The following is a 25,134-nucleotide window of genomic DNA, read 5'->3' as shown; positions in this document are numbered from 1 at the left end:
TATTCAGTCACAATTTACTGAATTAAAGTTTGAATTTTTGCTATGTTCTGATCATATATTAAACATGATTATCTAAAAAAAAAATACTAACAAGCAATTAAAAAAAAAAATTGCCGCGCTCTGTTGAGAAAATGGAGAGATGTGTCATTTCATAAATATTTTTTGTTTTTGAAAAAGTTCTCATGACTCTTTTCTTCTCTGCAGAGCACGGTAAATGCGATCTTAGCTGCCGTAAAATAAAAATTTTCCATGATAAAAATTTAAACGAACCAGGTTCTATGAATTTTATGGTTAAAATAACGTTCACATGCCGAAATAATGCTTCTAAGGGCCTTTTTAAATATTTTTTTAGAAGTAATTTTAGGTTTAAAATTATGACTTTAAAAAATTTTATCCAAACACCTCAATTTTTTCAAACTTCACTTGATTTTCAAAACTTCATTTAAAATAAGTTAAAATTTATTCCATTTTAAAAATTAATATCATAATCAATTCTTAAAATTTTATCCAAACATCATCACATTTTAATAATCAATTTTTTTTAGTTGAAATCCAAACACACTTAAAGAAATTATAAACTTGTCGCTGATGAAGTACCCATGCCAGCGTATTAATTTACCATGTGCTGTATCTGATTTACCCTGATATCTAGTCAGTTTATTTCTTTTTTCTTTTTTAATGGAGTGTGGAATTAAAGCATTTAAGGGGATTGAATTGAAATTTTATCCAAGAAATTTTTGAGCCATGTTGGGCTGTGGTGTCACAGGAACATCTAATCTCCGTATACTGTAATCTTCGTATATAAATATTTCAAGCACGAGTTATCGCCTATTATAACTAAATCATCACATTACACACACACACACACTCTTAAAGAGTTGTCAATACAATTACTGGTCAATGGAAAGAACTCCTTTTTCCAATTTATTACCATCACCAATCTAGATTCAGACATGATCGGACCCCTGACGTGCCATGAATTTGCCCAGCCATGCGTTTCATTTGATTTTATATATATATATATATATATAAAATCTATCTTACTAGAGAAAAAAGCTATTTTCATAAACTAATATTCATAATATTCTCTGGAATAAAATAATCGAGGAAATCATCCCTGTTTTGTAGCTTAATCGATATTCAAAATTTATCAGAGTGATCGTCAGTTATGATAGGCTAGAATGATCATCAAAGTCCCGATAAAACTAAATCAAGATCGCTTACACAGTACGCTCCGCTCAATAAAGCATACAAACCTCAATCATCAACAAAATAAATGATAAAACTATTCGACTTAATCATAAAAAATAAATGTTTCGAAACTAACTAGAAACAGGCCGTCATCCCTTCCATGTCTGGATCATACATGCTGTTATTCCTTTCATCTGTCGCACTGTTAATCCCCCTTCACCTCTCTATATGGTAAATTCCTAATCTCCTTCATAAAATAAAGAAAAAAGTACAATTTTGAGTTCATATAATTTTATCAAGTTTTATTTTTAATTTTTATAATTTTAGCAAAATTGAGCAATATTTGTTACTTAACTCTCCATAATTTTAATATTTTTAATTTTTATAAAGATTGAACATATTAAAAAAATTATATCAATCAAAATCAAAATTTGACAAAATTATGAAGAAGGGTGAGTGTGTTTTCTCTAAAATAAAACTTTTTTTTTTTTTTGGGGGTTGCTTTCGTTCGTTTCGGAGTCCGGGGAATTTCTCCATCCGTTCTAGGTCCCGCCGCTAGGAATACGGAATACAGAAACAACGCCATAAATTAAAATCGGAATCAAACAAGTGTCTACTCAAAGACCCTACTCTCCAGCAACCCATCAGGAAAACCGAAAAAGTGCCTTCTTTCTATAGTTGCGTTTTCAAACCCCAGCAACGGCACCGCGTTGTTGGAACCACAAGGCCCAGGCAAATGTTAAACAAACGATGCTTTTAAAAATAATGAAGAGAAAAATACTATTCTTCTTTCATCTGATCATATTTATAAAACATTTTTAATATATTTTATTGATATACAATAATTTTAAAATTTATTAACTTTCTCTATAAATTTAATAATTTTTTAACTTCCTTCTTATTAAATATATATATTCTCTCTCTAACATTTAATCAAAGTTAAATAAGAAAAAATTGTAATAAAAATTTAAGGAGGGAAGCAGTTGACAGAAAGTATACAGACAATGTCAAGTTAAGCATAGCAGAAGACATGAAACAAAATAATAAATTAAAGCCAAGTCTATAAACAACGCAGTTTAGACAAATGAATTTCTATAAACTAGGAATGAAAACGTTGATTTCTTCTTCTTCTTCTTTTTAACAAAGCAAAAGGGATTTTTCTTTTTTCTTTGTTTTTTTTTTTTTGGCTAGAGCATAAGAGAAATTTAGACGCCTAAACTCCATAAAAGAACGGAGATAAATAACGAGAGAAGTGTAAAAAAGGAAAGTGCCACATGTCGGGGTGGGACCCAAAGCACCGAAGAAAAAGAGGGAAGAAGGGGACGCAAAGGGCTGAGCCCCACAGTCTTACTATCGATGACCAACTGCACAAAAAAACGAATAACTGGAATCTACACCATCCCCTCCGCCACACAAGATCCAACCCCCCTTCCCCAGCTCTCCTCCCCCTCGCCTCCTCCTATATATACACACGTACCTTTCTCTCTTCTTCGTTTTCTTACTCTTCTTCCCTCTCACTACTGCCCCCTCCTCCTCTCTCCACACACTCCGTCCCTCTCGCACTCTCGCCACACTGCCAGACCATGGTAAACGATGAGTGGGTAGGAGCGGCCATGACAAATGACATGGTGGTCGTCGAGCTTCTGATTCATCTCAGGCAGTCCCAGGCCGCTTCCCGCTCTCCCAAATCTCGCCCTCTCACCGCCGCCGTCCTCCCCCTCTCTTGGGGCCTCAAGCAGCCGCGTTCCAGGCTTACGCCCAGATGGAAGGACGCCGATACTACCAGATGCAGCCCCACCACGCCCCTCTCTTGGAGTGGCGCCGCCTCTCCTTCCCTCACCGCCGATGGTTATGAGGAATCTAGCCGTCCCTCTCTTGTTTCTCACCAAGCCTCCAGATCCAAGGTTGGTCCTGTCTCTCTCCTTATTTCTTCATCACTCTGTCTCTGTCTCTCCCTCTGCGAATCCCGTCCCCTTCTCTGTGCCGCCCGATCTCTGTTGAGTGGCGCTTCCGAAAAATGCCTTGTTTGACCCGAATATCATCCTCACACGCTGTACTGAATTCCGCTGAAGGAGCTTCGTCACCTTGCGGTTTTTGGGGGCTTAATGTGCTGATGACTCATTATCGCTCCGTAACCGGCACCGTCCTCCAACAGCCCATATTTTTGGCCCTTCACGTGAACGACGCCACAGGGACAAATCTGTCCTGAGGGGATTTTTTGATGTTTTTTTGGCTGATTTCCATCTATCATTCGGATTTCTTTTCTCTTCTTTTGTTTCTTTTTTTGGGCCAAACTTTCCATCACTTAAACTGATTACGGACCATGTAGATTATCTTGACAATTCTTCATCTCTTTCTTTAAATAAAAAAGATTAAATAATCAAGATGAAGTCTTTCCGGGGAGAAATGGGGTGAGGGAGTGGGGATTTGCGATATTTGGGTAGATGTAAGGCGATGAGGAGAAGCATCGGGAAAAAAGAAAAGAGATGACGTTTTCATCTCGCCTCTTTTATTGGCAAATGACAAAAACGCCCCAGGAAATGCCAGGTGTTTCCCTCTCACTATGAAGTCGGGTGGGTGAAAGTGATGGAAAGGTGTGTTTGGATTAGAGTCGAGAAGTACCGAGTGAGATTTAGCGGTAGATCTGGATCCGCTGGTAGGGCAAGAGATGGGTGGCTTCGTGCGTCGATGCGGCGGTGGACACCCTTGATACGGTGTGTTATCGCCTTCCCAGGTGGGACTGCTCATGTTCATGTATCTTGCTTGCCCTCATCTGTCCTCATAAAATTAGTAGTTAATTACACAATCCTCCCTTCTTGTGGGGTGGGTCCTCCCCAACCCTTTCGATTGGCGTGTTATTATGTCACGTGACCTCCCCATCACGTGCCCGGGCGGCACCGCCGCTACTGGTGGTGCTCGGCCGGTCCTGGCCGCTTCTTATCTACCAGCTGTCCGTTGTCCGGTGCTCCTGAACGCCACTTTCGGCGAGGGGGACCCCGAGTTGTCGATAACTTTCCATTCTGATTTTGATTCTCGTTTTCCCGTTGGATGGACAGCCTAATCATCTGATTCCCTGTAAGCTTTCAGGCTTCAGCTACTGCTACGAGCGAATGTACCGGGAACTCTGCCTCCGCCAAGAGATGTAAACGAAAAAAGGTAAAGCTGCCCATTCTTTTTCCACCTAATTTATCTAATTTACCATTCGCTGCGCTCCTTGATATCTGAGTTGGCAAGTCAACATCCTCTGATTGGCTGTGCATGATTATATATGTCATATGTAAGTGCGTTCATAGTGATTCTTTTTGGGCGATCTTCTAGACCTTTGCTGAATTGAAGGAGGAGGAGAGCGTCCTGCTGAAGGAAAGGATATATTTAGAAAAGGTATTCATGGGGTCTTCGTTGGATATTTTTTTCGAAAGAGCACATTTTTTCCGTACCCCACATATTTTCCTGACTAATATCCCCCCTTTAATCTCCCAGGAGATGGCAACTCGGAGTGCAACCTTTAGGGAGCAGAGGGCTAGAAACGAGAGCTTGAAGAGAATTAAGGTAACTTCAGATGCGTTTGATCCCTCTCTCATTAAACCCCCCCCCTCCCCCAAAAAAAAGTTAATATTCTTGATACCTGATCTTCTTGTCATTCAGTTTGATTTAGGTCTCTCATCTAAGAACGATCCGAGTTCAGCGTCTGAGGAAAATACACTTTCTAAGGTCCAAACACAAGCAGCAGAGGATGGTGAGGATCTGCCATCCGGTTGGAAGGCAAGTAGGACGGAGTCGTCGGGGGAAAGTGGTTTCTTGATACCGGATCTTAATATGATGCCATCGGAGGGTGATTCCTCTTATGTGGAATGATGAGTTGGAATATGGTCCTTCTTGGTTTCGTCGTCCAGTAAAAAAAGTCTCGTAGCGTGAGCTGGGAAGAGTTATATCAAGGAAAACCGCAGTCCACAAACGACGCACAGGCCCGAGGGAAAGGCCCGCATTTAATGGACCAAGCAATCAGATGATGAGGCAACTTGAAAACCATTTCCCATTCTTGTTCTAGGTTCAGTGTAGAAATCCTACTGGCCAATGGTTGAAGGCTGTAAAGATTTTCATGTTGCAGGTCTCCGAAACTTCTGGTGGGGCAAAAGTAAAACCTCTTTACTTTTTTGATTTCGGAATTTGTTTCCTCTTAAATGTATCATTCTTTGTAGGTTAAAAAGTTCTTGGATTCGATCAAAGTTGCTTTGGTTAATCTTATACGATCGCTCAATCATAGGTTGCTTCGTCTTCACTCATCCAGTACTCTTGATGTATGGCAATTTATTATAATATCCTCGACATATCAGTACCTAATCTCTGAAAGCTTTTCTGTGGCTGTCAACAAAAACAACAGAGGCTGAATTTCCTAGCTACTGAGGTTTGCAGACAGCAGGTCCAAAATGTTGGACTTTGCTTAGCAGATCCAATAATATGTCTGTAAAAGGATAATTTGGCTTATTTTGGTTTGGGTAAAATCTACCCTATTATTAGATACACAGAATTATGGCACTTGTGAACTACAAATGTTTCAAAAAAGTAAATTGGGCTCATCAAGAAACAATACATTACACATTCCACTTAAAATGGTTCTGAGACAATTACAAAGTGGGATGAAATTTTGGAACTTGGCATGGAGTTGCCGCCGGGCCAAAACCAAAGGCAACATGCTACTCTCAAATCTGCAGACAAAAAACAAAACCCGTGTGACAGTGGATCCCCTTTTTGATGTGGTGAACATGTTGGAAAGTACCAGCATCATCAACCCAGCACTGTATTTCACTATTATTGAACTGATGGCAACTGAAGCCGAGACAATAACCTCTGTGCCACGTTGTTAACTTTTTTTCCCTTGTTTCGCTAGTTCAGTGGTTTCTCCATCCAGAATCCTCAGTTTGGTCTGCTTCACTACTGGACCATGACGACTTTTCAATCAACTGAAAATTTCTTGTCTTTATTTGCTTTGATGTGATTAGCATGCATTTTTGTGATTTATGATCCTGGGGGTCTCCTGATTGAGAATCCTTTCAAGTGTCTTTCTTTACCAAGAAAAAAAAAAAAACACGACAGTTGCAGGGGGCATCGCGTGAGTCCACGGCGTCAATCAAGTCTAATATGAAGAGATGCAGATATTGAAATTGTTGTTTACTCTCTTGCTAATGCTGGTGCTTGTTCCTATCCTCGCAAACATACTTGCAGCGAGAATTGCGCCTACTTGCGAAATGTGCAGGTCGCCATCATTGACAATCTCGTAATCCAGAACCTGCATTCATTACCAGGCTCCCATCTTCCCCCCCTCCCCTTCTAAAATTATTATTTAGGTTTGGAAATATTAGGGACCTGCTCTTTATTAGCTTCATCTCCCTAATTCGCCTCTTTTATCAACGCAAACAAGCAACATGAAGCATGTAGTCTAACCGAGATATATACGCAGTTCTTGCCATGATTATATATATGAAGTTCATCATAAGATTCAGAATGTAATCATTTAGCATGTAGATTGCTTGATTTTTCTGTCCTAGGTGTCAATGAGATGATTAGTTGTTTTTCATTTCGTGCAAGATAACATCTAATAATCATCAACCTTCCAGAGGTTCAAACAACACTGGTGACCAACCAGAGACGCTGTGTCCCTTTCACCACTTGGCCTGCCACTTAGAAGCATTGTAATCTTGCAGGGTCTGTCAGGTTCTACCATTCAAGAAAACTTTCTGTGGTCAGTGATGTTGTAATTATCAACTGAATTCTGCAGCGTCTCTAATTCCCACCTTCGGAAAACAAACATTACCTTCTCAACTTATGGAATTCCATCGAAAGTTAGAGACAAGCACCTAACCTGTCATACTCCTATCATGCTGTGGCGCAATGACATGATTGAATCCCTGTTTTAATCAGTTTGCTTATGTCTTTTCACTTGCTCCTTCAACACTGACAAAGGTCAGGCACAATTTGTTCATTGTCATCTTAGGAAATATATGCAAAATTTTTAGTGATGAAGTATAGTCGATCATGTTAATCCTGAAATTCAATCTTCTTGATCCCTTATGGTGTAGATTACATGAATGAAAGTACTGATATGGGCTGGACTAACAGATCTGGGCCTTATTTTGTTTCCCTGTCACGGGGAAGGTAAATCATCCGCACACAGAAGGTGTTGGTTGATATGTGCCTAAAAAAAATTGCTTTATATATGTATAATAGCGTTGCATCACGTTGAGAAATAGGTCAATTTCTTGGTGTTACAGGCAGAGCAAATAGAAGCAGGGCATTCTACTGAAATGGAGGGAGAGAAAATGACCCAAAAGAACGTGGGAAATGTGGTAGTCTGTCACGCCTCTGAAATTGACACGGAGCAGAGAGAAATTGAAAGGCTTCATGAACCTGTGACCCATCAAATTTTGGCCAAAATTGGAAAAAACCACTGTAAATTCAGATGGAGCCATTCCTATGTAGGTAAAGTTACTCCATCATATGTCGTTTACCCTTATTTCACGAGCTGCCCCTCTGTTTTTGCGACACGGCACCATTTCATTCACCCTGTTCGTGCTTTGACACACATGAGAATATTGGAAAGCCCATTATGGTTTCAACTTTAAATCAGAGCCGCATGCATAAATCCGGCCAACAAGGCCAACAAAAATTTGCCAGAATCATGTTTTTTTCACATCTTTTTCCTTTTCTTTTTCCTTCTTTTGGTTTAGAAATTCGAGCCCAAATCTACTGTGCAAATATTCCAATTAACTAGACCTGGTTTACAAAACCATGGATTTGATGACAAGCTAAGCCAATGTTGCTTCGTGGCATTGAAATGTCAAATTTTATGCTTCGCTACGATCTACCAAAAACCCATCATTTGTCTGAAAGAGCCATCATTGCTAAATACTTTAATTTATCACAGCATACTCAGCCAACTGCCACCCCAAGTTTCCATTTTCATCAATCAGCATGTGGATTTGTGTATATTTGCCAGCCAAAGCATGCAAAAAGCAACCTTCTAACGTTCACTGTGTCTGATTCCGACTTCTTCCGGGATTCGTTGTAATCAAGCACAAACGAGAGAACAAAGAAAAAGAAAAAGGCAAAAAAGTAAAGAGATTGGTTTGACAAGACATGAAAGAACCCTTGTTCATGAGTGTGTGATAGGGGCTACTGTTGCAGACGAAACAGAACATGCATAGGAATAAATTTGAAAGAAATAAATCTCGGAGACGCATGGCTGAACTGAGCGCATGCTAGCTCGTTTATGGACTTTATGAATCGAGTATTAATCTCTTGTGCCTTTCAACAGATTGAAAATAACAGCACTTGGAATGCCACCTCATTATTCTGATTGTCAGCGATAATAGATATAAGCACAGCTGTTAATGCTTAAACTACAGTTGTTATTTAAGAGAAGACACCATGGGATACATAAGGCCGCTACATCCTCTAGGGACGTGATCTATTTCACATTAATTATGGGGACGAAAGTGGAGCCCAGGATGCATAAAAATGAGGAAGGAGGAACATGTGGATAAAGATGCAATATAATTAATGAGATTGAGAGAGAAGTATGTAAAAGGGATAAGGCAATCACATCGACCCAGGGTGTGGGGGCAACACCATTATCACGCGTAGGCTTGAAATAAGACACGTTCCATGTCCGACGTTAACTTTTTCTCTGAGACTAATATTAATTCAACTTTGTGATTGCAACCACTGTTTCTGTGTCTGTCTTTGCCTGTGGCTGGCTCGGGTGCACTGGTTGAAATCAAAGGCCATGTAGTTTATCTTTTCCCTCGTTGTCATCCATTAATAATTAACGTACCCGGCCCCTCGACGTGAAATTAGGTTTTGATCTTGTCTCTGAATTCCCACGTTAGTCGCGCTTTTGGACCTCAGATCAGATGAAATGGAAGATGTTGCTAGCTAGCTCGGGTTACCAGTTAATTAGGGTTTCCTTTTGGGATTTGCATATGTACGTGACTTCCTACTTCAAGTTTGAACTTGCCCTTCACGTATTTATGTTTGTTCTGCAACTTCAATATCGTCCAGTTACATATATACCTGCTTTCATTATAGTTAATTACCTGAAGCAGGTAACGTTTTTTACGCACCTGATATATATAACCAAATACTGATTATTGATTAAACTTGAAACAAGCAGTTATTCAAGTTACGAATTGAGATATCTAGAGTAGTATCTTTATTATTTAAATAATTTAGAACGATCATATCCACCCGCTAGACTTTCTTTTTGACAAGCATGTATGCGAATATATAAAAAGTGGAATAAAGAAAGTCATTATTATTTTTTTGAACCGGAATATTAAGTTATTAATAAAACAAGGGCTAGAAACATAAATCACCTGTATCATCCAGGGAGCAACAATGAAAACTTGAGGGAGTCATCACTAAATGCTTGATTAAAGTGTGTCAAGGTAAGGTAAACAAAAATTATGTAATTGCAATGGAGTAAAATTATATATAGAAATAGGTGGTGGTTTTTACTCCTTTTGATCCTGATTATAAATTATTGTTTAATTAAATTGGTCTTTAAAATGAAAAAAAAAAATCAGTTTCACCTCTGATTAATACTACCAATCTTAAAATCATTTACTCTAATTTATACTATTTAAGTATGACTACAAATTTCTTCTAGAGCATCGACGATATGCTTGGAATTAGAGGGAGTATTTGTTGGGATCTTGTATTAATTGAAAAGGGGTGTTACTTAACTTTGTCATTTCTTTGTTCAGGGGGCGCTACCCGGTCCGGATTTGTATATAATAATCGATCTCAATCCATAAGGAATCACGTAATGGAATTAAAACAAATGGAAGGGATTATAAAGGAAAAGCATCAAGATTCCACGCCTATTCCCTTGCATATATGCGCGTATATTTCGAACCTTTTCTTCGATTTCTTACTGTCACTTCACAGATTTAAACGCCAACGTTGCGATGAATAAAATAATAATAAGTCCTTCTTTTAATAAGAGATTTTGTGTCCCACAACTGCCTGAAATCGATATTACAAAAGTTAATGAATCTTTTTGTTTACTTTCAATGCAAGCGGTTGATGGATTCACCTTAGAATTAATGGATCATATACGATATATCTTGTCTCACGTAAATTTGCTCCCATGTAGTTCGTGAACAAAAGGTTGCTACTAATTAGTTTTAAAATATTTTATTGTTGTTAATAAATGTTGGTCCGAGATCAAATTTTATTGTCAATATAAATATTTTATCAATAAGTAATTTGTCAATATCTTCATAAATATTTTTTTTTAATTTGAAGGTATATTTTGCTTTTAACATAGTTGTTAAATTCTCGAGGTAGCTTTTTAAATTTAATATTTACATTTTTAATTTATAAAATTATGTTAACTTACACATAAACTTAAATTATGCACAAATTCAGTTAAACTCGTGAGCTTATTTTTGAGTTTATCATTTTTACTTTTTCAGTTCACAAAATTATGTCAAATAATTCATAAATTCAAACTAGATGTAAACTTGTTAAACTTATTAAGCTTGTTAATTTTTTTTAATTGAGTTGAGTGTATATTATAAAGAATTCAGTTCATAAAAAATTATACAACCTAGTTTAAAGAAAAAAACTTAAAAAGGAAAAAAAAACTAATATTAATAAAAAAACAAAAAATATCAAAAATAAGTTTTCTTGTTTTAAAATTTCTATGTTTTGTATAATAATTTATCAATGTAGATATACTTAATTTTAATTATTTATATTTTAAATATGTTTAAATCAAATTGTGGTCATATTTTATATTTTAATTATTTAATAATAAATTTTTAATAGCTATTTATTAATAGAGGTAAATTCTTATAAGTTTACGATTCAAGTTTGTAATCCGAGTTCACATTTCCATCACGAGCTTACTTAAACACGTGAGTTTAATAATTTTGGCTTCGAGTGACTTTGTAACTAAACTCAATCAAACTTTTGTTTATTGAAAAAATTATTATTTGTGAGGTGAGTTTTTAATGGGATTGAAACAAATGCACTATCCGTTTTGTTTTTGCGTTGATTAGGAGGAGATTAGCAGCTAAATGACGACACAACGTGAATTTATGGTCTTGTGTGTGGAATATCCAACGTAGGGACAGTGGTTAAGCTACAAAGGTCAAAAGATTTTGACCGTCAGTTTTGACTTCTTCACTTCAGAAAATTTTTTCACCATCCCAAGATCACAGTTAAATGCTATATATGTGCTCTTTCAATTCCTTTCATAAACTAACTACTATTTTCTCTTTTTCATAACTGTTGAAGGTTTAAATTTTTTGTTTTTGTTTTTGTCAAAATTATTGTTGTTTTAGAACTCCAATATAATATAATGCTTAGTTGATTTATGTTTTCACCATACTCTCATTCAAAAGTTATATTTTTCAATCGGCAAGTCTTCACTCCATTTGTATCATCTTTCTCTTTCACTAATCGTGTCCATTCTTTCTTCTCGATCGAGAGTCCCGAGTAGTGATGGGATTAAATGAAGATATTTTCGTATTTGAGTCAATATAATGCATAGTATTAATATTAGATTAATTGTTTCTTAATTCATGTGTCGTTAATCTTAAACAACAGTATGTATAAAACAAATAGGAAGCAATACTTAATTCCATGATATGAACCTACCAGAATATTTTACTCCATCCATATGAAATTATAAGACGCTCTTGCACAAAATCTCATATACCGATAAATTTTATTAAATATACTTATTAATTTTTTTAAAAATATAAATATAAAATCTTAAAATACCCTGCATTTAATACATTAAAAAGAAAAATGGACAGAAATTAAATAGAGAGATAAAGGATAATATTAAAATAATTTTGTTTAATAAAATTTTATTATTTTTAAATGTCTTATATTTTGAACGTTAGATTTTTTTCCAAAATTATTTTATATTTAATTTGGAACGGAGAAGATAACTTGTAAAAAAATATTATCGCATCGAATAATAACTAAAAAATACCGTGACAATAAAATCAACAAGTAACAGAAAGAAAACATACCGCTTATAACTTGTCTGTGAGTGATTTTTTTTTTTTGTTGATATATTTATATATTTAACTATAGTGTCTTATAGCCCTGCAAACTAATTCAACTCTTGGGAAGTTAACCGTTTGATTTATTTGTTTTTCAAATGATGTTTTACTTCATATCATATGATTTCTAATATACAATATTACAAATTAGATATCTTTTATATATGAGATATACTCATTCTATTAAAAAATATAAATATTTTTAATTAAATTTAATTTAAATAAAGTAGTTAGTTGTCTAGAAACTAATACTATTTTTTTATATTTATCTTAATTTAATATAATATTTTACTTTAAAATAAATATAAGATAGTTTATTTATCATTGGTACTTTAAAAAAACATATTGATTACACTTTAAAAAATTAAAAAATTATATTTTTTATCAGGGGAAATAATTTTTTTAAAAAGGTATTCTTATTTTGATGATATTCAAATATTGTTAAAATATTTTAAGTAAAAATGAAGTCGATTATTTAAAATGTAAAGTTCTAAACAATATTTAAATGCAGTCTCGCGGTGATAAAAAAATACTTTAAAAAATGTTTATAAATAATTTTCCAAGAGCCTTTTTTTTTTATTGTAAAAAAAGAAAAAGATTAAGAAGCAGCGCATTTGCAAATAGCAAAGTGCAAAAGCGTAAAAGACATAAAAGAAATGGAGACACTTTGGCGTTTGATTAGACTTCATCTCTTGCGCCCAATCTATCGCCATTCGCCCGTGAACGGTGAATGTTCTTCCATAATTACAGCACTGCTTTTTTTGCTCCTCCTTTCTTTATATCGTCATCGCTCTCCAATTTAATCAGTGCGTCTGCTTTCAATAATTTAACTTTTTTTTTTTGTAATGATACAGTTGTTAAAAATGATTTGTATTATAAATATCAGATCATGTAGACTGCAGATGTTCATGAACTCCGCAACTCCTGATCTATCATGCTTGATGTTCCACGCCCCATGACTTTCTTAATGAAAGGCTCTAGGTGTCTCTCCCTCTCTCCTTCCCCCCCCCCCTCTCTCTCTCTCACTATCACGAGCGTTATATATTTTATATTAATGTCACTTGATATCATCAATCAATCATCAATATCAATATATATTTATAAATTTTATGGAATTAATATCATCAATCATCATCATCGATATATATGGGTGATTGGACACAGATTTTCTCTTTCATTGATCAATATACTTTAATATAATATTAATTATCCTCTTTCATTAGTCAATTACTTTTTATATAATCGGTGTACTTTTAATTTAATATTAATATTTATTTCATTGATTAATGTAATTGAATTATTTTTTTTATTGATTGAAAAAATTTAATTTAATTTATTTAATTGTTTAAATTTATTTTTTATCTTTTTAAAGTATGATCAATTTAATTTCAACCTAATATTAATATTACTATTACTATTTTATTAGTTGGTGTGATTGAATATTTTTTATTTATTTTAATTGATTTTTATTTTTTCATGGAACGATCAATCTACATGTGATTGAATATATTTTTTGATTGGTTGATAAAATTTAATTTATTTTTATTTATTTTAATTAATTTTTATCTTTTCATAAAACGATCAATTTAATTTTAATTTGATATTAATATTATTATTTTATTGGTTTATGTGATTGAATATTTTTTTGATTAGTTAATGGAATTAAATGTATTTTTCATTTATTTTAATTAACTTTTATCTTTTCATGAGATAGAAGCATTAAATTTTATTTAACATTTTTCACGAGTCATCTATCATGAGAGTATTAACTATGTTGCTTTCAATGTCCTTGAGTCTCGTTAGAGAGTTTTTGTTCTCAATATAGGAATATCTTTGCATCTTTCAATCTCATATACCTTAATTGATGATTGATCAGCCATTCTTCTAAGTGAATTTGTTGTTGATGATGGAGAGTTAGGTAGTTGTGGTGGAGGAGTTTTGTGCCTCTTTCCAGCCGTTGGATTTATCCACTTACTTCTCGAATAATCTGAGACCTTGATTTCGCCGTGCTTGAATGGCAACCCTTTACATAAGTTTCATTTTACTGGGTCCATTGCCATGGTGTCTTTGATAGGAACGTTAATGGTGGATTCATTTGCGATTGGGTATTATAAGAGAAAGCATTTCAATTCAAAACAGGTTTCCACATATAGAAAAAAGCTGTGATGTCATGAGCATGCCAATCATATTTATGTGCACACTCATGCAACGCACGATCATGCTCATAGATCAATAGAAGAACTTTAAAAAATTTAACTATATTAGATATGTTGATATCAATTGTATCAAGTATATTTATTTTAAATTTTTTAATTCTAACTTGTGCAATGAAAAATTATCTAGTTATTATTTAAGACATTGTAACTCTTGGATAGAATTGGGTCCAAAAATATAGACTGTGTACGGTACATTTCAGACGCATATACGAAAGAACTCATCTTATATCTCTTGTATTTTGATAGTTTCATAACAAGAATAGCACATGCAAACAAGACAACTACTTAGAACAAGTGGCACTTCAATACTAAATCTATCTTAAAAAGTATAACCTTTTAATTTGATTTATATATGGATGTAATCAGCGAAATTAATTAATTTTACATTTATTAAAAAAATTGTTATAACATTAAACGTGTGAAGAAGATATGCAACTTTTTAATTTTATCTTTCTTAAATTTAAATAGCAGTGAATAAACAAGGGTTAAATTAAAAAAAATATTAATTACTTTAAATTGGCTTTATAATAGGGGAAAAAAAGCTTTCAAACTAATTTCGGGGACGATGAATTAGCAAAACCGACTGCTTTATGTTTTGTCAATCCTCTTCACTTCATCAGTTGATTTCAAAGCCTCTCACTGTTACTAAATGATCAAAACCCTCGTGCAAATTTTTCACAACATGATTGGATTGCCACAACCATGTTCATAATTGATTCTGACACAACAAGAAATGTTTGAATATTTTTTTAAAAAAATCATAATTTTAAGTTCATAAATTTTAATATGTTTTATGGGTGTTCAGATATTTTTCAAAAAATATAATATCGTGTTCATAATTAATTTTAACATATAATATGAGTTTTTACACATATTTTTATAAAATTATTATTTTGGCCACTAAAATTGATTTCAAATATTACTCAAACAAGAACTAACTCTTAAACCCTTGTTAGTTGTTAGCAATAACAGGGTGCGGTGTAGAAAAACATAAAACTCGCTCTGTAAGTATGATCACAAATGATATACCTACCGCTAGCCCCGATGCCCGAATTCATGAAATTGAAACACATTAGATGTTACTAGCGAGTAATTCCTTCTGTTGTGAATGCGAAAGTGAAGAGTTTCTTGAAAATATAAAAAAGACAGAATAAGTTCAAACTAATTAATTTCACAAGAAAATTTCAATGCAAGAGAAGTTAATTGTAAAAAATATAAAAATGAAATTCTTTGGTTTATTTTTCGCAGTATAGAAATACATGTGCGGAGAGAACAGAGCAAATTCACAAGTGATGATTTCATGTCATTTAGTATCTTCTTATCCTTCAACTGCTGCACCAGAGTCAGGTACCTCCGCACATACATCCCCCCTCTCGCCCTCCCCTCTCCGCGCGCTTCTTTTTCCCGATGCTCCTCTCGCCATATGAAGCCATAGCGAGCAAACGTGGAGTTTCTCACGGCGTCCAACGTTGCTTCCTCTGACTTCCCCTTGAATGGCCTCCCATAATCAACAACACCTACCGCCCCACCATTTCTCCGACTCCGATCAACCCAATTGCCTCACCCACGCCCTCCTCCATTCCAACTATTCCCTCCACTCTCACTCCAACAACCGTACCTCCGACGTTCCCAACAATATAGACGCCAACAATTTCCTCCACCTCCACGCTGCTGCCCCTTCTGACTCTCCCGGAGCTGCTTCCCACCGCCCGATCCTCCGCCCTAACAACGCCCACGTCATTGCCGACATCGCTGCCGGCAACTCACTCATCGACGGTGCTGCCTTGTCCCACGAGTCCGCCGATTTGGACATGACCGCGGGCGACAACCCCAATGCGAAGAGCGAGGTGGTTGCGGAGGACGGCGAGGAGAGGCTGGTGAACTGGGAGAATGCGAGGTCCAAGGCGGAGATTCTAGCGCATCCGCTGTACGAACAGCTGCTGTCGGCACACGTGGCCTGTTTGCGGATCGCCACGCCGGTTGACCAGTTGCCGAGGATTGACGCTCAACTAGCGCAGTCCGAGAATGTGGTGGTCAAGTACTCCGCGTTGGGACACGGAGCACATAGCATGACTGGGGATGAGAAGGGACTCGATCAGTTCATGGTATCTTCCAAAATTCTCTGTCATTTTAGTTCGATAAGAATTCGAATTTGTTTAAGGAAAATTTTGTGAGATATAAATTGGAGCCAAAGGATAATTAACTGGCTTTGCGGATGTCGTATTGCTGGAATTATAAAGTTCTCTATGACTCTATCAAATCTTACTTCTATTTGCTGTTAGGGCCTTTCAATCCAATTCCTTTTCCCATTGAAATGAGTTAATTATATAACTGATTGGCTGATAAAGAGGTTGCTGGAAAAAGAAACAGAGGAGCCACGAAAGAACGAAAGGGAGATAGTAGAGCATGCCTTCAATATTGTTTGGCTAGGAGATGGAATGTGAAACAGTATTCTTTAGGATGGAATATATGAGAAGAAATCAACTCTGAATAATAAAATCCTGGACAAACAACTGAAAAATGTGAATTGGAAGCGAACAATGAGAAATTGACGTGTAGAGATGCTTTTCAAACCATGTTCAAGCTGAATTAGACAGTTGAGGTTTTATTTGTCACGGTAAATCTTTTCGCTACTGTTCCGGGCTGTATATCGATCATGTCTTGTGGCACAATAGATGTTAAAATGGCCATTGCCTTTTTAATTCACTTTCCGTTAAAGTTTCTTCTTTTAACCCCATCGTTAGTTATTATTCAGTCATAATTCATTTGGCAATAGTTTCTTTCTATTTAAGCCTTTCATGATTCATCCTACGATCTTCACCCGAGAAGTCCTAGTGAAGCACATAATTAGGAATATAAAATTCTTCTTACTGCGATGAACAATGTTTGGTTTAGCACATATAACCTGCGTGCGTGCTTCTGGGTTGTATTATGGAATTCTATTCTTTGGTTCGTGCATGCGCGTGATTCTAGCTATTGATGTTTGTATTTACTATGATATAGTTCAGTTTTGATCTGTTTTTATTTCATGTTTCAGTCACATTATGTTCTGTTGCTCTGTTCCTTCAAAGAACAGCTCCAACAACATGTCCGGGTTCATGCAATGGAAGCAGTTATGGCATGTTGGGAGATAGAACAATCCTTACAAAGTCTAACAGGTGCAAAGAGTAATTACTTTTAATGATCGTTGCATCTTAGAATGAAAATAACCTGAAGCAACTTCCAATATTATTTTCTAATCAGCTTTCCACATGTTGTCTTTATTGTCTCCCAAGTTAGATTGCCTCTGATATATAGAAAGAAGATTATTTCTGAGTTGCTACAAGAACATGGCAGTCTATTTGTATATCTGAACCTCTACATTATTTAGATGTGCATAACACAAATTTTGATTTTGTGGCTCCTTATATCTTAACATCTTATAGTTATACATAGGTTTCCAAATGCCTAAGGATTTAAAATTTACATATGTCAAACCGAACCGAATGCCTTGTCTGGTTACCTAATTTCATGTGCAAAAGTTAGGCTGCAAAATCTCAGCCCTTCTTTTTAAGTTGCTGAGTGATAAAGCTATAATTTTTACCCAACAGGAGTTTCACCTGGAGAAGGTACAGGGGCTACCATGTCGGATGATGAAGACGACCAAATAACTAGTGATGGCAATCTATTTGATGGTACTTTGGATGGTTCAGACAGCATGGGATTTGGCCCTCTTGTTCCAACAGAGAATGAGAGATCCCTCATGGAGCGAGTTAGGCAAGAGTTGAGACATGAACTGAAACAGGTAACAGATATGGAACGATGATATAACCTTTCTTCCCACTGCTTTTTAGATGCATTCCCTTGTTCATCAGTTTTCTTGAGTGTAGGGCTATAAGGATAAAATTGTGGACATAAGAGAAGAAATTTTGCGCAAGCGACGAGCTGGGAAACTTCCTGGTGATACCACCTCTGTCCTTAAAGCTTGGTGGCAAGCCCATTCCAAGTGGCCTTACCCTACTGTTAGTTCCGCTAATCGCAACTCTGAATTTTCGCATTGCTCCATTTTCTTTTTGGGGCAAACCATTTCTCGAGTTTAAGCGATACTATTGTGGAGTCAATATTTTTTCTTGCTTGATATCTTGCTCATCACAAATTGTCAATATAAGTATGTGATTTTCAGGAGGAAGATAAAGCAAAGTTGGTACAGGAAACTGGTTTGCAATTAAAGCAGATTAATAATTGGTTCATCAATCAAAGGAAGAGGAATTGGCACAGCAATGCTTCAACTTCGACGGTCTCAAAGAGCAAGCGGAAAAGGCATTCCTAATTTCCTCGAAAACAAAAAAAGACAAGACCGGTTCTTGCAACTAAGATCTTCATAGAAAATAAATGATATTGCAGGTGATGACAGGGCGTGTTGTGACAAGTAAACGAGTACAAGTAGGAAGAACATTTTACTTCTTGTGAAAGAAGAGGGATAATTAGTACTTGATGCAGATGAAGAACAGAGGAAGGTAATGTGGAGGAGCCAACTTGGAAGGCGTGCACATGTTCTATTAATTCTTTGATGGATCATGGCGAACAAATCAATACCGAAACCAATATGAGGGCTTATATTATATGTTCACATTCAAATGCATGAGGTATGTGAAAAAGACTAATGAGGGGTTGTGGGTGTACACTAATGATCTGTCTATTTTTCCTTAGAATCACACTAGCGTGATTTTGTTGTCTAAAGTGTCTTCAAATTTTGGGCTGTGCCATATAAAGGTGTTCATGTAGTTAAAAATTAAAATAGTAGAATTTCAGCGTCTAAATTTTCGTCTGGAAAAATTCCTCTCTTCTCTACCTTCCCTTGTTGAGCCACCAAACTTTGTGGAGCATTTATAACGTGATGTGCTTGCATGGGTTGAAGAGTTATGTCATGTTTAGTTATTAAAAAAGAATGGAATAGAATGAATTAAAAAAATTAATATAAAAATGAATTAAATCACCATTTTCTCATGATAAATATGATAAAATTTATTAATATGTATTAAAAATGTAAGAATTATTATACCTTTTAAAAATCTCATGTAATTCTCAACTTTATTAATTAAATTACTCTTTTTTTTTATGAATATGTTCACCTTATTTTTATCATTTTATTTTCACCTTTATTTTTTTAATTCATTTCTTTCTGTTAAATAAACGTGTGGTATAAGGTTCAAAATGGAGGGAGAGAGCCGGAAAGGTGTTGTGGTACAAGTTAACTTCCCATAGAATTCCCATTTATGTCCGCCCAATTTGAGATGATCCTGCAGCCACGCCTTTGAATTCTCTTATTGTTTTTCACTCTTTGTTTATAATATTATTGATGGGATCAAATGAGTGCCAATTCATAACGCTATTTTCCTAAATTTTTATTTTCTTAAAGAAAATATCTATTATTTATGCAACAACTAAAATTTAATAAAGCCGTTTATCCAAAAAAAAAAATTAATAAAGCCTCAGCTAACTTCTTTCCCTAATCAAATGCAAATTATCCATATCGGTTAGTTCAAATGAGCTTGCACGTGATATGTTCGTCAAAGATTACCCTAAAAACCGTAATCCGTGTATAAAATATATGGGCATAAAGGACATCCAATAGTTCAATATAAGGCTCCGTGCTAAGAAAGAAGTAAGAAAGGAAAAGTGGAGAAAAAAGAAATCAGCTTGATAAATATACTGAACTGGGAGTGAGACGATGAACCAAGTAATGTCACGCAGCGTTGATAAGTAGTTTAATATGACGAAACCCGAGTTGGTACACTATCTGGTCCTGCATGAATATATAAGTAAGTTTACGAAAACCACACGCATCAATCTACATCCAGTCCAAATGACATTTTCTCCTTGTGAGGGACATTGATCTGGAGAGATACATGGAGTAAATAGAGTAGAGACGTAAATAAAACCAGAAATTAGATTATTAAATTTGGGGACAGCCACGTTTGACACAAAATAACCAGGACCACGCACCCTCCCCCACTTACTCGGGTACATCCCACGTCAAATCACGCATTTACATTGAATTAGTTTTAGTGGTGGTCATATAAATAAATTAAAAGCTTATCATTTAACCCGTTCAAATCTAATTTAAATAGCTCACATTTTCAATTTTATTTTTTTAAAATATTTTAATGGACACAACATTTAAAATAAAAAATATTTTAGTTGTGAATTTTTTTAAAAAATAATTTTTAATTAAAAAGAACCTAACTATCCGTGCTGATGAACGCTAAAACCAGTTCTTTATTTTTACATCCTCTTTCCTCTGACTTATTTTATTTATATACCACCACTCTCACCACGTTCATCCCCGGCTTCCCCTCTCTCCTCTCAAACAAATTCACCCACATCATCATTGCCTGTATATCTATATACATATATTAATATTCCCTCTCTTGTCTGTCATTTGCAGCTACTTGATCATGCATAACGAATCCTCCCCCAGCCTCAGGCATATATTGAAATCTTATTTCCGATGTTTCTCCAGCGACCATGACCCCCATGCCCCTTCCCAATCCCTTCACCACGGTGACTCCGGCTACTATACGCTGCACGGGCCCAAGTCCCCGAGGACGCCCTGCTCTCCCACGTCTTCTTGCTCCTGGCGTAAGAAATCCTACGCCGGCCATTTCCTGGAGCCCCACCGTGGGAGGAGTCGGTGCCTCTTGTCCACGATTGGGTGGAGGCACCACCGGCACACCCAATCTGCGGACTTTAGCTACGACCCGTCCAGTTACGCCCTCAATTTTGAGGACGATAGCCGTATAGAGCAGTAGCACTTTCCCTTCAGGGGATTGACCTCCAGGTTGAAGCATTCGCCTCCGCCGTCCGCCAACTTTACGCAGGGAATACTCGTTGCGATGCCCAGAGAGATTGCCGGGTTTAGCTGAGACGCCGGGTTCAAATAAGCGTGGCTTCAATTTAGTTGTTTATCATGTGTACAGTACAGAATGTGTGGGTTTCGGTGTGCAAAATGGTTGGTACTTCACAAAGTCATCTGACTCTTGGGGACCGAATTCTGCATTTCATAACTAAATACACGGCTTATTTAAGGACTGAATTCTGAAACTGAAGTTTCATTGTCCATTGCAAAAAGTGACAAAAGAATGAAGACCGTACCAAATCAAAGACATCCAATAATGTACGTAACGTAGGTGTAAATGATTCGATGAGTAAACAAATTCCATTGACAACGAAAATGAATTGAAAGCGATGTCCAAAAAACAAAGAGAAAGACACAAAAGCATCTTAAGAAGCTTTGTTGGCCAATGAGCCCATCCAGGCTGGTGGCTGCATTCCAGTTTGCTCTTGCACTGTGCTAAATAGAGGAGGCAACATCTTGTACACGGCAGCAATCTCCTTCATGGCCGTGACGCCGTCGCCGCCGTGGTCGCCTTCTGTTGTGGCCCCATTGGTCCAAACACTAATCTTGGGCTGAAGCCCACGAACTGCCTCGCCATTGATCCTGGCCATCTCTTGAAACATGCCACCGTTTATCATCAAGTAGTCCCTCAGAGCCGCGTAACTGCCTCCCAGTGAATCAAGAAGAGTTCGCAGATAGGTCCCTTGGGCTTGCCCGAGGGCAACAATTCCCTCTGCCTCCTTTATCTTGGCGTATAGCTCTGCATCTGCTTCTTGTTTTCGAGCGAACTGGGCCGCCTCTGCCAACGCTTTCTGTGCTTCTGCTTCTTTCTCTTTCTGGAAGAGGATAGCTTCTGCGGCTTTTTGTTTCTTGTACAATTCCCAGTTCGCTTCTTGTACCTATTCCGCGTTCACACGTTCACATGATGTCTCAAATCTCAATTGCAATGGTTTAAAAGAGTATGTATATATATAGACACACCCAATTGAATAATGTCAATTGAAACACAAATACACACTGCTATCAAATAAATATCCAATTCCAACGCCACATTCTAAATTGAGCCAGTTAGCATCTTGAAGGCCTGTCATTAGACATAAACAAATGAACACATACATATCTCTCCTAGACTTAAAAGTCTCGAGTCTTGATCAGTGACGGATCCAAAAAAAATAATCAATAGAGGCATAATTTATACTTAAAATAAATATTAATATTTTTTTAAAATAAATAATTTTAAATATCTATTAAATTTTATCAATGGTATAAGTTAATAAAATTAAATATTAAAAAATGCTTAAAATATAACATTAAAATAACATAAAATACTCTCTTTATGCAAATATATTTTTATATCTATTAGAATCATGATTTTAATTTTCATTAAATAAAATTGATGTATCTCTTTTGTAAGGTAGAGAATTTTTTTTTTGATAAAATTTTTTGTGAGCAATTTTTTTTCTTCTAAATTTTTGCTTTTCTATTTTAAAGCTATTGCTATTTAGGTTTATAAAATACACATATATAGAATTTTAAATAATGGGATAAGTAAATTTTTATAGGAGTATGAGTGAATTTTTTTGAAGTGAGGGAGGCAGTTGAAATTTTTAAGAAGGACAACTAAAATTATTTAAGATTATTTTAAGTAATATTTTCTTGGGCTCGTGGGGCAATTGCCCCCTCTATCATAAAGGTGGATACGTCTCTGGTCTTGATGGTTTTCCAAGGACTAATCTAGTTGCTTGAGCTAGCAATAGATTAAGAATAAAATAAACTGACCTTAGTTTCGTACTCAACGCTTGCTTTGGAGAGGAACTCGGCTTTAAGCTTCTCAGTTCTCGTCAAGGCGTTCATGGTCTCGACCTCCTTCTGCAACTCGGCTTCCCTAAGAGCCACGGCCTTGGTCGCCTCCACCTCGGCCACCTGGGCAGCCTTAGACCATGAAGCTCTCTTCGTGGCAAGCTCCGCATTGGCCTCAGCTACCTCGGCCTCCCTTTCGTTCTCAAAAATCTTAACTTCAGCCTTCACCTTTATTTCCTCCTTCTCTCCCTCTCCCTTCCTCCGAGTCGATATGACCTTCGTCTCCGCATCAATCTTGGCCGCATTCTGGAGCGTCTGTCCTTCCCTCAGCTTAGCTCCGATCTCTCCCTTCATCTTCGCCTCCGCAACATCCACCCTCGCCTGGTTGGCAGCTTCCATCTGCGTCTTCTGCCCAAGATAAGAGAAGTACTCGTGGCCACGCACGTCCACCAGTTGCTTCACATTGGCATTGTAAATCAAGAGACCGAACTGGTTGAGCTCAAGCTGAACTTTCTCGAACACTTCCTTCTTGAACTCTTTAGTGCCTCTGAAAATCTCTTCCATGGTCATGGAAGCGGCGAGAACGCGGGTTTCTCCCTCGATGACACCCTGGACGAGATCCTTGACATGGTTGGAGAGCTGGTCGTGGGCAGAGAGGAGCCTGGCGTATTTGAGGAGGCATTCTGGGTCGTCGGCCTTGGGGCCGATGGTGAAGACGGCGGGGAGCAGAAAAGGGAGCTTCTCGGCACTCATCGCCTGAACTTCGAAGGTGTAGTTCACTGGAGAAACATCCAGGATGGTGCATGATTGCCCCGGGAAAACCCATGAATTCTTTGCGATCTTTATGTCTTTAATGCCAACCCCAGTGATACCCAGGTACTGCGATGCCTTCGCTACTCGGTACATGGCTTCGATTTGGATTGTCTTGATAAAATGAAGGGCCTTTATCAGGATTGATCGGGATCCACAATTCAATGTCGCGTGCGCAGAGAATTGATATTCGTTTTCTGCGACGTGCGATGACTGCTGGTTTTTATAGCGATGCCCCCCTTTATGAGAGGTCAAACAACTCTTGGTTTGTTTGTTGGGATATTTTAACGGGAGAACTTGAGTCAAGGATGAGAAGAGACTTAATTTGAGATGCGTTTAAAGATATTTTAAGATTTCAATTCAGTTGAGAAAGGAAAGTAAAAAAAATTCTAACAGTAAAAAAATTAAAATATCCTGAATGTATTATATAAAATCATTAGTTATTATTTTTTTACTGTATTTATTAATTTACTAATATCATTTATAAATTACATGAAAATTAATAACATTAATTATTAATTTATTAACTTTATTTATTAATTAATTAATGTTAGTTATAAATTATAAGACCTGTCAGTAATTTATAATTGACATTAATAAATTATAAAACCTATCAGTAATTTATAATTGATATTGGTAATTTAACAATTGATATTATTGCTTATGATTGAAAAATTACTGTCAAGTCTTATATAATTATTGACATGTCAATTCATATAATTTGCAACTTATATTTATAATTTTACTTGTGAAGTAAGAAAATTAATGATTAGTGATTTTGCATGACAGGTGAAAAGCATTTTCATCATTTTACTGTCAAATTTTTTTTGACTTTTCTCCCTTGAATTGAAATAAAATTTAAAAATATTTTTGGACCCATATAATAAGTTTCTTCCATGATATTTAACTGAAATTCTCCCTATTTTAATTGCTGCTGAACAAGTAAAACTATTCTGAATTAATGATTAATTATTTACATTGCATTGTGACTATGATTTTTATAAAGATTTTGATTTTGATTTTATTATATTTAATTTTTAAAATTAATATATTTTAACGCGGAAGGATTCATGATTCCACAAAAATATATAGGTTTTTAATTCCGTGAGATTGTCATTGAATAACTGAATCAGCTTTTTATCAGATTGAATTTCGCCAT

General features: G+C 36.0%; 3 protein-coding genes across 6 annotated transcripts; 2 read left to right on the top strand and 1 right to left on the bottom strand.

The window, feature by feature from the left end:
* The first annotated feature begins 2,452 nt into the window (after positions 1-2,452).
* LOC129318478 (uncharacterized) lies at positions 2,453-5,527 on the top strand. 4 transcript variants are annotated; one of them, XM_054963268.1, is made up of 5 exons: positions 2,484-3,095; positions 4,279-4,347; positions 4,510-4,572; positions 4,672-4,740; positions 4,837-5,527. In XM_054963268.1, exons 1-5 carry the CDS (start codon positions 2,775-2,777, stop codon positions 5,044-5,046), a joined length of 732 nt encoding a protein of 243 aa, XP_054819243.1. In that variant the 5' UTR covers positions 2,484-2,774; the 3' UTR covers positions 5,047-5,527. The 4 variants fall into 4 exon arrangements, 1 of the variants encoding a protein (XP_054819243.1); XR_008595253.1 differs by lacking the exon at positions 4,837-5,527 and having other exon boundaries at positions 2,453-3,095; positions 4,272-4,347; positions 4,474-4,572; positions 4,672-4,700; XR_008595252.1 differs by lacking the exon at positions 4,837-5,527 and having other exon boundaries at positions 2,456-3,095; positions 4,272-4,347.
* Positions 5,528-15,771: 10,244 nt separating this feature from the next.
* On the top strand, positions 15,772-19,303 carry LOC129318774 (homeobox protein knotted-1-like 3). The gene is made up of 5 exons (XM_054963712.1): positions 15,772-16,593; positions 17,526-17,646; positions 18,079-18,272; positions 18,358-18,489; positions 18,651-19,303. Exons 1-5 carry the CDS (start codon positions 15,982-15,984, stop codon positions 18,795-18,797), a joined length of 1,206 nt encoding a protein of 401 aa, XP_054819687.1. The 5' UTR covers positions 15,772-15,981; the 3' UTR covers positions 18,798-19,303.
* A 2,260-nt stretch (positions 19,304-21,563) lies between these two features.
* LOC129318773 (flotillin-like protein 3) lies at positions 21,564-24,204 on the bottom strand. The gene is made up of 2 exons (XM_054963711.1): positions 23,145-24,204; positions 21,564-22,264 (listed from the first exon to the last, which is right to left on the bottom strand). Exons 1-2 carry the CDS (start codon positions 24,069-24,071, stop codon positions 21,752-21,754), a joined length of 1,440 nt encoding a protein of 479 aa, XP_054819686.1. The 5' UTR covers positions 24,072-24,204; the 3' UTR covers positions 21,564-21,751.
* Between the last annotated feature and the right edge of the window lie 930 nt (positions 24,205-25,134).

The sequence above is a fragment of the Prosopis cineraria genome, unplaced genomic scaffold (assembly GCF_029017545.1).
Source record: "Prosopis cineraria cultivar Desert tree isolate PC_DT_omini unplaced genomic scaffold, ASM2901754v1 PC8, whole genome shotgun sequence".
Classification (NCBI taxonomy): domain Eukaryota; kingdom Viridiplantae; phylum Streptophyta; class Magnoliopsida; order Fabales; family Fabaceae; genus Prosopis; species Prosopis cineraria.
Note: the sequence above shows the minus strand (reverse complement) of the source record. Positions and strands in the feature narration are given on the sequence as shown.

Bases quoted from the DNA above. Each gene is read 5' to 3' on its own strand.
- LOC129318478 (XM_054963268.1), top strand. From the start codon at position 2,775: ATGGTAAACGATGAGTGGGTAGGAGCGGCCATGACAAATGACATGGTG. The intron at 4,573-4,671 runs GTATTCATGGGG...TTAATCTCCCAG, and splicing joins AAAGGATATATTTAGAAAAG to GAGATGGCAACTCGGAGTGC. The intron at 4,741-4,836 runs GTAACTTCAGAT...CTTGTCATTCAG, and splicing joins AGAGCTTGAAGAGAATTAAG to TTTGATTTAGGTCTCTCATC.
- LOC129318774 (XM_054963712.1), top strand. From the start codon at position 15,982: ATGGCCTCCCATAATCAACAACACCTACCGCCCCACCATTTCTCCGAC. The intron at 17,647-18,078 runs GTGCAAAGAGTA...TTTACCCAACAG, and splicing joins ATCCTTACAAAGTCTAACAG to GAGTTTCACCTGGAGAAGGT. The intron at 18,490-18,650 runs GTTAGTTCCGCT...TGTGATTTTCAG, and splicing joins CCAAGTGGCCTTACCCTACT to GAGGAAGATAAAGCAAAGTT.
- LOC129318773 (XM_054963711.1), bottom strand. From the start codon at position 24,071: ATGTACCGAGTAGCGAAGGCATCGCAGTACCTGGGTATCACTGGGGTT. The intron at 22,265-23,144 runs GTCAGTTTATTT...AACGCGGAATAG, and splicing joins GCGTTGAGTACGAAACTAAG to GTACAAGAAGCGAACTGGGA.